This window comes from Pinus tabuliformis, chromosome 4_1 (genome assembly GCF_031772625.1).
Source record: "Pinus tabuliformis cultivar Carrire ecotype Pingquan chromosome 4_1, CPIR1, whole genome shotgun sequence".
NCBI classification, from domain to species: domain Eukaryota; kingdom Viridiplantae; phylum Streptophyta; class Pinopsida; order Pinales; family Pinaceae; genus Pinus; species Pinus tabuliformis.
Genome location: NC_142303.1, coordinates 247,238,761 through 247,250,526, shown reverse-complemented (window position 1 = coordinate 247,250,526; position 11,766 = coordinate 247,238,761). Strand labels below are relative to the sequence as shown.

Below are 11,766 nucleotides of genomic sequence, written 5' to 3'. Positions count from 1 at the left end.
TGTCTCAACAGTTCTTTATGTTCATGGTAGCTTTTCTATGATTTTTGGGACCCATACTTTCGAGGCCTTTTTGAGGCCCTAAACCATGTTTTCTTGTAACTTGGGGGTGGGGGGGAAGGGTGGAGGCAAGGGTTTTCCATGAAATACCGTGACCTTAGTCTAAAGTTGTAGTCCTCGAATTGTTCTTTCCAACGAGATATCATGCACACTAATTGGGTATTATATGGAAAAGTTGTGCCTTGGGTGGGGGGGGGCGGGGGGGGGGGGGGGTTGGGGGTGGTGGGGGTTTGCCATGACATACCATGACCTTAGTCTAAAGTTATAGTCCTCGAATAGTTCTTTCCAATGAGATATCATGCACACTAATTGGGTATTATATGGAAAATTTGCGCCTTGGGAAGTTAATGTACCAATTAACCACCTCTAGGTCCACAAAGCTATTGGCTTTTCATTTTCTAGGTTTAGGTTTTTGGACCTCTAGGGTTTTCTTATGTTAAAATCACATTCTTTCAACCTCTTGCAATAGCTTTTGCAAGTGTTCAGAGATAACTACCACCATTCTAGCCAATTTTTCATTTTTTAATAGTTGGGTTATCACCATATTACTATGCTTTCTATTATATTTCTTAGGGTGAGTTTCATTTCCTTTCCTTCCTTACATTTCATTTCTTGTACAATCTAGATCAAACCCTCTCCCTTAGAGGGGCATACTCCAAGGGGCAACATTTCTACATTTTGGCATTCATAGCTCTTTCGAGGAGATCTTCAATGGGGTTCTATTGAGATTTAGGTTTTGGGATATATCCTTCTTCCTCCGTTTGATTCAATACTTCAAATTTATTGCCTTGAGCTCTAGATCCTTTGATTTTGCTAGAAGAGGAGTCGTCTACTAGTGTCGCCAATTTCTTTGGCAAAGATGGATCTTCGGGCCCTTATCCATTACCTTTAGGGAGTTTTGCACCTCCATTATGTTGATTAGCACACTTCACTTTGTTTGTTTCCATTCTTCCCCTTCTTCATTATTCTTTTGATTTTGGGCATCATCTTGCAAAATGCCCATACTTATGGAAGATCTTGTACTTGGAAAGGAAGCCAGTCATGATCCACCTCCCGATAGTGAGACCAGTTATCCAACTAGAGATTGATATATATCAACCTAAAGTGTTACCAATGTTTGGAAAAGGTCTTTTCATTCCAATAATGAGGGAAATAAGGTTCACCCAAAATTGGAAGTGCTAAAGAAACATTGTTCGAGTTGAACAATCTAAATAGACGCCTTGAGGCTCCAACAATCTAAATAGAGGCCTTGGTTGCCCATGAAGTAAGGTTCGTTGCAAAAAATGAGATCGCGATCTTTATTTTCAAATAGAAAGGTAAAAACCCTAACCACAAAAGGAGAAACCCCCAAAACCTAAAATCATCATAACAAAGACAAAATTAAAGTTAAAGGCAAAGTTAAAGTTAAAATTTTGTTGATTAAAATAAAAACTCAAACAATACTAGAAAATGAAAACAAATATATCATTGATTCATTATACAATAACTTACTATCTCAACTTTTATGTATCTATTAATACTACCATAATTGAAAAGAAATTAAATAAAATTAATATTTTTATTTAAATTATTTTTATTTTATAAATTAACTAAAATTAGTATTTTTTATTTTAATTTATATCATATAATTAATATAAAAAACTTACTGTTTTTCTATTCATATATTAAAATAAAAGCTCAAACAACACTCAAAAGTGAAAATAAATATATTCATTAATTGATTAATTTATTGCCACATTCATAGTGGAATATATGTATTCATTAGTCTAAAGTTGTAGTCCTCGAATTGTTCTTTCCAACGAGATATCATGCACACTAATTGGGTATTATATGGAAAAGTTGTGCCTTGGGTGGGGGGGGGGGGGGGGGGGGGGGTTGGGGGGTGGTGGGGGTTTGCCATGACATACCATGACCTTAGTCTAAAGTTATAGTCCTCGAATAGTTCTTTCCAATGAGATATCATGCACACTAATTGGGTATTATATGGAAAATTTGCGCCTTGGGAAGTTAATGTACCAATTAACCACCTCTAGGTCCACAAAGCTATTGGCTTTTCATTTTCTAGGTTTAGGTTTTTGGACCTCTAGGGTTTTCTTATGTTAAAATCACATTCTTTCAACCTCTTGCAATAGCTTTTGCAAGTGTTCAGAGATAACTACCACCATTCTAGCCAATTTTTCATTTTTTAATAGTTGGGTTATCACCATATTACTATGCTTTCTATTATATTTCTTAGGGTGAGTTTCATTTCCTTTCCTTCCTTACATTTCATTTCTTGTACAATCTAGATCAAACCCTCTCCCTTAGAGGGGCATACTCCAAGGGGCAACATTTCTACATTTTGGCATTCATAGCTCTTTCGAGGAGATCTTCAATGGGGTTCTATTGAGATTTAGGTTTTGGGATATATCCTTCTTCCTCCGTTTGATTCAATACTTCAAATTTATTGCCTTGAGCTCTAGATCCTTTGATTTTGCTAGAAGAGGAGTCGTCTACTAGTGTCGCCAATTTCTTTGGCAAAGATGGATCTTCGGGCCCTTATCCATTACCTTTAGGGAGTTTTGCACCTCCATTATGTTGATTAGCACACTTCACTTTGTTTGTTTCCATTCTTCCCCTTCTTCATTATTCTTTTGATTTTGGGCATCATCTTGCAAAATGCCCATACTTATGGAAGATCTTGTACTTGGAAAGGAAGCCAGTCATGATCCACCTCCCGATAGTGAGACCAGTTATCCAACTAGAGATTGATATATATCAACCTAAAGTGTTACCAATGTTTGGAAAAGGTCTTTTCATTCCAATAATGAGGGAAATAAGGTTCACCCAAAATTGGAAGTGCTAAAGAAACATTGTTCGAGTTGAACAATCTAAATAGACGCCTTGAGGCTCCAACAATCTAAATAGAGGCCTTGGTTGCCCATGAAGTAAGGTTCGTTGCAAAAAATGAGATCGCGATCTTTATTTTCAAATAGAAAGGTAAAAACCCTAACCACAAAAGGAGAAACCCCCAAAACCTAAAATCATCATAACAAAGACAAAATTAAAGTTAAAGGCAAAGTTAAAGTTAAAATTTTGTTGATTAAAATAAAAACTCAAACAATACTAGAAAATGAAAACAAATATATCATTGATTCATTATACAATAACTTACTATCTCAACTTTTATGTATCTATTAATACTACCATAATTGAAAAGAAATTAAATAAAATTAATATTTTTATTTAAATTATTTTTATTTTATAAATTAACTAAAATTAGTATTTTTTATTTTAATTTATATCATATAATTAATATAAAAAACTTACTGTTTTTCTATTCATATATTAAAATAAAAGCTCAAACAACACTCAAAAGTGAAAATAAATATATTCATTAATTGATTAATTTATTGCCACATTCATAGTGGAATATATGTATTCATTATACAGTGATTTACAATCTCAACTTTGATGTATCTATTAATATTACTTCTATAATTAAAAATAAATTAAATAAAATTAATTTTTTTTATTTAAATTATTTATATTTAGATTTATATTATACAATTTATATAAAAAATCCTTAAAATAAAAATAATATTTTAATTTTAATTTATGTTATATAATTCATATTAAAAACTCCTTATTGCTTTATTATCCATTTATCAAATAAATCCATGATATCTATCTAATTATTCAACTTCTATCCACTTATTAAATTACTGGTCGTCCAATTTGATACCGTGCATGGAAAGAGCTGCACCACGACCCCGTCCTGCATTAAAATAATAAGTCAAACAACTCGTGAACTTTGTGAGGGAACGAGCTTCCCCAATTTAATGAACTGTCAGTGCATTGTCTCGTGGCTCTGCAACATGTCACAATTATTTGCATTAACGAGTGAGAATTCTGAACGAGCAAAGTCTTGACTTGGTCCATTTCATTAATTAGCAATAAATACAATGGCAGACTATGCTGTGGCCCGCTTAAAACACTTGTTCCAGGGGCACTACCATGATATACAGTTCACTACAATACAGAGTTGAAACCAACTAGCTGAACAACATGAAGATAGTGCTTCCATCTATCATCCTCCTCCTCTGGTTTAGATAAGGAGGACCAGAGGGTAAGATACTTCAGGAGATAGCCTGGATTTCTTAGAATGCTTCTTTTAAAACATTACTATAGATATATAGTTACTTCACTACAACAACACAGAATTGAAACCAATTAGCTGAACATGAAGATAGTTCCATCCATCCTCCTTGTCTGGTTTACAGAAGGAGGTACAGAGGGCAAGATACTTCAGGACATGGTAGAATGGGCCAAATAAGCAAGGGAGCCTACTAAAGGTGCATTGATATATGTAGAAGGTTCTGATTGCTCGTAATCATTTCGGTCATCAGGAAATCGATCCATGCTGTCCGGGCCTCCCACCACAGCTCCCACCAAGATGTTGGGATTGGGTGCATTGCTGTACAGAGATTGGAAGCCTGCGTTGCATGGAATGGGCTGAGGATGATTTGCCTTGCAGGGAAGAGAAGAGCCTCTGTGATGAATACGTTTTGGATAGTGGGAACCATATCCAACCATGTATGACATCTTGAGAGGATTATCCCCCAATATGTAATCAACCTTCATTAAAAAAACAAAAACACAGGATTGAATCAGACCCCATATATCAATAACTGGATTAAAAGAACAGGAAAATTTATCAGTGAGTTTCTATGAATCTATACCTGGCGTTTTGCAATAGTTCTTAGTCTCTTTGGACTAAAAGTCATTGACCCACAAGTTACTACTTGTTTGGAGGAGCTCAGGTATTTAGCATAAGTGAAGAGCAAGAAGGAAGAAGATGTAACATATTGCAAATTGCTATCAGACATTGTGTAAAGAAGCCCTCCTGCTTACACAAGAATATACCCAAAGTTAGAATCAGAATAAAATGCTGAGGAGAGAGCATGTATACCCTTCAAAACCAGTGAAAAAACAGAGACCTGGAGTATATTTAGCATGTGAATAAGATACTCCAGGGAGAAGAGAGCAGATATAATTGTCAGCATGTCCTTTGTAGTCATGAAGAGACTTCACTTTTCGTAGCAAGAACTCCTGCACACATTCAAACCATGCAATAGCTCACAAATTCAAACCCAGTAGGTACAGAATCAAATTGAAACCCAGTGAGTATATAAGAATGTGCTAACAATCACTAAATCACTACCCAACAAAACAAAATAGATGTTGTTATACCTTTGATAGGAGGACTCGAGCACCTGCATGTTTATTGTCCCACCCAAATATATTGTCTGATTCATCAGCTCCTAATGACTGGCCTTTTGATTGAATGTAATTTAGATAAGTTGGGTTGCGTGTTGCCTTATGCAGCCAAGCAGCTCCCCAGAGTAGTTCATCCTGAGATGATCCCAAAAGCAAGTCAGTCATAAATCTTCCAACCTCATCTGGCAGGCTAAGAATCAGCTCAAAATTTGACATTATATTTAACAGTACCTCATATCCAGAGTATGAGCAATAGAATGGACAGACTCCAGATCTAAGTGAGTCACTATAAGCTCCTCTGTGCTTATCAGCAAAATCAAATACCTGAGAATCCCAAGGCAACAAGGTCAGCTGTGGGGATTTACAGTGAATGCCTACAATGTAAACATAAAGAGGTAACCATTTTAGTACTTACCCTCATGGCAGTATGAATAAGTCATTTGGAATATGAAGGATCAGATTTGCGAAATACAAGGGATGCAGCTGCAAGTGCTGCAGCTGTTTCAGCAGCAACATCTGAACCAGGATGTTGGCTGTCAATTTTATAAACAGTGCGAGCTGTGTCCATATCTTCTGGCCTTTCCCAGCATTTGTGATCAGTGTTGGGATCCCCTACCTGACACAAGTTTGAACATTGAATAGATTTTAGCCATAAGATGCAAAACAGTAATGTATCTTGTATTGTTAGTCAGATAAACAGTGGCTATAGCTACATAGCATGACATGGGTTAGTTTGTAGAGAGTTGAATCGTTGTGTACTATATATGCATTTACCTGGACATATATGGTGCCTGGATGTGCAGTTGCTTTCAGCAGGTAATCCGTGGCCCAGCGAATGGCATCCTTTGAGTTGGCTAGCTCACCACCCATGAACCCACCGAATTCCAAAACACTCCATGACAGCATCGTTGTGGTGAATGCCATTGGAAACCCAAATTTAACGTTGTCTCCTGCATCATAGTATCCTCCAACCAAGTCCACCTGCAAAATAAAAAACGAAATAATGAAAACTGGAAGTGCAAAGCCTCTTGAGACATTTTGTCCCTTTTTACACTCAATAAAGACACCAAAAGAGAGACTGCTACTTCCACCACCCTGTGCTGTAGAATGCTCTTCTCACCACAACAATGACAGCATGATTCTGATTATCCATGGAAAATTTCATGATCTTCACAGGAATTGACTTGTTAATAACACTATAGGGAAGTCCAAGGAAGTACAAGCAAGATGTCTCTTCTGAATGTTAGATTTCACAGTCCAATGCATGAAAAAACAAACTCTACAGCAATGAGAACTGAAATAAAACCAACTGTCTATAAACACCCAGCTCGAGTTTTTGAATCTCTTTGGCTCCTTACTAAAAATAAGTTCTAGTTCAACCTGGTCCTATTTCTAAGGCAAAGAAGAATACAAACACTTATCCACATTGCGAATATTAAGGATAGAACACAGTAAAAGCATTACTGAAATGAAATGGAATCTTTCCCCTGAAGATTTATGGGACGAAGATAGAATACTTTCTTCTTTTAACTGGCACTAAGAAAATCCAATAAACCAAAGAACTTGTTAAAACTTAAGCATGTATGCATCTATATACCATGGCCTATAGGGAATACTATAAAAAACATGAAGAAAAGATGACAGTAGTATAACACATGAAAGGAATGACTGCATACATGCTGAGAAAACCCATCTGACAGAGCAGAGTCTCTTCTCCAAGTCATACGTTGACTGCCAGGGAGCTTGCCTGAGCGCTGGCCTTCATAGAAAAGTATGGCTTTGGAGAGAGCATCTCTATAGTTATGGGAAGCTCCATGGAACTTGGGCTTTGGGTGCTTGGAGTGCTGATAGCTCTCTATAGTATAATTTGCATTAGCATGCCCTACCCAGAACAGAAAAAACAACCCAAACACCAAGGAAACATCACAAAATGCCCTCATTGTCAAAAGCGTAGACCCACAAACTAAGACCACTATGCCTTCAAGCCAAAGCTCTGGACTGAGTGCAGTGCTGCTGCTCAGCCATCAGGCACATTAATTTATAGGCTTGAGGGATTAAAGAGAGCGTAAAGTTCCTTGGGCATGGACTCCACCACACGTTCCTAATGCCTTTGCATCTCACGGGATGGGTTAAAGGCATATTAACAAAAGACTAGGCTTAGCAGGTTAGCACGCTGTCTGTTAGGGCAAAGTAGGCGCATTCATTAGTTTGAGCCGTATAACGGGTTTCCCAACGGCAACGGCGGTAGTGGGGAAGTGTGCAGCGGTTGTTGCGGTTGAGGTTGAACCCTGAAGATGGAAACTGGGAAGGCGATTCAACATCATTACACATTTATTCATGGGTGGAGTACTTGTGTGGCAGTTCATCTTGACCGTATTTGTCTGTCGCTGTAATTTTATAGAATCGTAGTGGTGTTGGAAGTCGAGCTCGAGTTGAAAAAACTACATTGAAGCCGGCAGCCTGCAGGCAATGGAAAAATGTTCTGTTTCCCCTTTTACTAACGATTTGGCAGCATGTGGGGTCGTAAAAATGAAGCCCTTCCGCAAGGAAAACTCAAAGATTTTTATTTCTGTCCCACTGGAAATCTGTTACCTACCATAATCATAGAGGTTTGAAATTGATAAGTGAAACTAACTTTTTAACTAAGTTTTTTTTTCTTTTCATAATATTAGGTTAGGGTTAGAATTACAATTTGAATTGTAATATTAGGTTAGGGTTAGAATTACAATTTGAATTGTAATATTAGGTTAGGGTTAGCATTACAATTTGAATTGTATAATTTATAGAATTTAGGTATTTTAATTTTTTTTTTAGAGTCTTGAATTTGTTTATGCAATGAGAAATACAAAAATCACAATCGAGTGTGGTGGTGGCGTCCAAAGATATTTTTGCTGGGATCTACTTGATCATGAAGACCAATTAACATGAATTTTTTCCGCAAATAAATAAAGAATATTACTGATTAATATTATGAGCAAAATTATGGGTTGTCATAAATTTGGAGCCCAAAACTACTAGTAAATCTTTGTGCCTTAAAATATGCTACATTAGAAATAAATACTATGAGAAAAACTATAAATTGTCATAAATCAAATGCCCCAAAGCTACTAATAACTTGACCAAATCAATTTTATCTCAACTAGGCTAATATCTTACCATCTTACACACAATTGTATCACCACCTTTGAAAAAAACCAAAACTTTGAATAGTTTAAACAACACCCTAACATAATCATAATTAAGTAAAGCCCCAGTGGAACATGACAAAAAAGTTTCAATTTTTTAATTTTACCAAAAACACCTAACTCTGAATTTGCTGGAACTATACTTTTTTTTTTTTGTAGTTGTCAAATTTCAATCAAGTTGTCTTTAGTGCGACTTTTTGGAAGCTTTTCTGGTGGTTTTTCTGGTCTATTTTCTCTAAAATTCGGCAGGAATTCATTGAAATTACAAACTTGATGGGTAATCCTTGCATAATGGAAGCCCTAGGGGTTTTTGAGGGCCATATATAGAGTCAAAAAACCATTTAATTAGCACAAATCAAAATTTCACCTCAAATTTTTCTAGTCCAAAAAATCACACTAAAACAACTCCATTTCAATCTAAAAGCTTATTACATGTAGGGAATATTGAAGCAATGTTAGAATTTGAGGAGTGAAACATCTGCTCAGAAATATGCATATAACTCTTCAATGTTTAGAGTTTTCGGTATATTATTATGTTACTTTTGTTTGCAATTCGGTAGATATTTGTTAGAATTAAAAGTGGAGCTGAGTAATTTATACAATTTAGAGATTTTTAAAGATGTTAAATGTATTTACTTAATTAAAAACACTTTTTAAACAGTCAAATATTACAATTTCAATTTAGAAGTTTCTAAAAATGCTAAATTTATTTATGTAAACAAAAAAGAGTTTTCAACAACCAAAAATCACAATCTCATCTACAATTATATTGCTAAATATATTAAAAAAACTAAAATATAAAATAATTAGACAACACCATTACAAAATTAACCAAAAAAAACTAAACACAAACCAAAATATAAAATAATAAAAAAACCCATTACAAAATGGAGTCAAAGGGAGGAATTGCATGGATGGCCAGAAGTCGCAGGCAAAAAAATTCAAAAAATCTTGTAAAGACAACGTTTAAATCTTGTTTTTGATGGTGGAAATGGATTCAGCATCATCAAAAACATTTAAGGGACCTAAAATTAAAATTATGAAGTTTGATAGTTTTTACTAAAGATTTACAAAAATCGCTGCCAAATTTTTTCAAAATATCACCGACATTTCCGTAACTTTCAGAACAAAAAGACATAATCATTAAACTACAACTTACAAAATTAAATGAAGTAAAAAATTGCAGAGACAAAGTTTAATTTTTTGAATTTTAAGTAACCAAAACACCAGAGTCCCAATTTGCTGGAACTATACTTTCTGTCTTTGCCCAATTTCAATCTAAAAGATTACTGTAAGTAGGGACTGGTTAGGTGCCCTTTATCCAAGGCCAAAATGGATCAAAAGTAGTTGATTGCCCTGCAAAGTGCACATGGAAAAAGGTAGATATGGTGTTCATTCCATGGGATTCTGCATGTGAGGGATGATCGTCTTCCCTCTTTTAGGATTCCCTCTGCCCCAATCTGGAAGCAGCGATCATTTGGAGGCATCCAATGCCAATTTCCTGCCTACTTTTCTCCCCCCTACGGCCGTTAAATCAGTTTAGAGCTACAGAATAGGGCGACACGCGTATGGTCATTCGCTGTAAGTTAATGCCTAAAATTGTTAATAGACTGTGCAGTGTTTGACGAAGTTTGTACCTACCCTGCAACCATCCAATCGACCGCATGGGAGTTTCATATCCCAATAACGACTCCTAGGGTTCCGTATTCTCAGACTAGATTGATTAATATAAAACAGAAGCGACTGATAATCTGGTTAACAACGTAGCGAAGTGTTCACCTGGTTGTCTTTATTCCTATACAATTATTCTCGTTATTCCAAATGTTCTTTTTATTATTTCTCTTTCCATTCCCAGCAATTATTCTTCACGAATATTAGGATGTTGTAAAACTTCTCAGTGTACTTCACTTTTATATTATGTCTCAAACATAACATTTCACATTCACATTCACAGTGTTTTCTGCTTTTTCGTTTTCTAATGGTTAAGAGCATTTATTTCCTCTTAGGAGATCACACGTTCAAAACCAGAGGAGGTAGAGTATGTATGCCTTCGTAGACTTAGTAGTCAAATCACTGCGCGGAGGTGGGTCCTTGTCCCACAAACAAGGGGGTCTCATACACCAATCGCGGAGGTCGGTCCCTTGTCCCACAAACAAGGGGGTCTCATACACCAATTTGGTGTCGGACTTGGCTGTGACCTTAAAAATAGATATTATTATTATTATTATTAGAAAGCCACACATATATAAATTAATTGGTTTAGATTTTATAAATAACTTTAATTTAAAAAATATTTATTCATTTATTTTACAAATATAAATATAGGTTGGTTCCATATAAGCAATACATGTTTTTGTCTATTATGTCAAAATTTATCTTTTTAGATTTAATTATTTTTGAACTTGATTCATCTCGGTGCGTGGTGGTAGTCACATTTAGGATAGACCTTACGCTGATTTATTTTGAATTATGTTTTATAATATATTTGATATAGTTTTTTTTGTATTTAAGATGGATATTAAAATATTTAATTATTATTAATATATTTTTAAGCCAGAGATGTCAATTTCTTGTTCAATAAGGAAAAAATTACATCTGTTTTTCATTTTAGATTGTAAAATGCACATCTCAATATAATTTAATTTTCTTTTCTTTTTGCTTTTGTTTTTTATTTATATGAATTTATCTTTAAAATATTTATTATAACTGAATTTTGAAATAATTTTTTTTTTTACTAATTTTTGTTTTACACATTATTAATTCCATATAACTCCATGTGGAATACTGAATAATTTTTATTTATTTATTTAATGAGATGTATCAAAATAATTTTAAAAGTAGTAATATTTATTTAGATATCATTTTGGGATTCAACTATGTTAAGTGAGTCATTCACGTATGACCATTTCCATGAGAAGTAGTTGTAACTGACTAATTTCTCATGATTTTTGAATAGTTCACTTAGCACTCATTGCATCAGGTGATGCTCATAGATAATTCAATGCGTAACCCCCTACTTAAATACTTATTATTTTTAATTATATAATATTAAGATATAAAATTAATGTACAAATATTTTATATAAAATAGACACTGAAATATTTTATTTATAACTAATGTTAATATATATAATTATTATTTATGAAAATTTATAGTTTATATTTATATTTTTATTATTATTAGTATTTTTTAATATAATTTTTTATTTATAATTATTATATTATATTATAATATTACGTATATATTTATAAAACATTATAATACA

General features: G+C 34.3%; 1 protein-coding gene across 1 annotated transcript; it reads right to left on the bottom strand.

Moving 5' to 3' along the window:
* Nucleotides 1-3,946: 3,946 nt before the first annotated feature.
* Nucleotides 3,947-7,338, bottom strand: LOC149175198 (endoglucanase 3-like). Its single transcript, XM_089419542.1, is given in 8 exon segments — nt 3,947-4,674; nt 4,779-4,942; nt 5,037-5,148; nt 5,290-5,451; nt 5,548-5,640; nt 5,732-5,932; nt 6,091-6,297; nt 6,993-7,338. Coding segments are annotated over 8 exon segments (1,533 nt in total). The 5' UTR covers nt 7,257-7,338; the 3' UTR covers nt 3,947-4,344.
* Between the last annotated feature and the right edge of the window lie 4,428 nt (nt 7,339-11,766).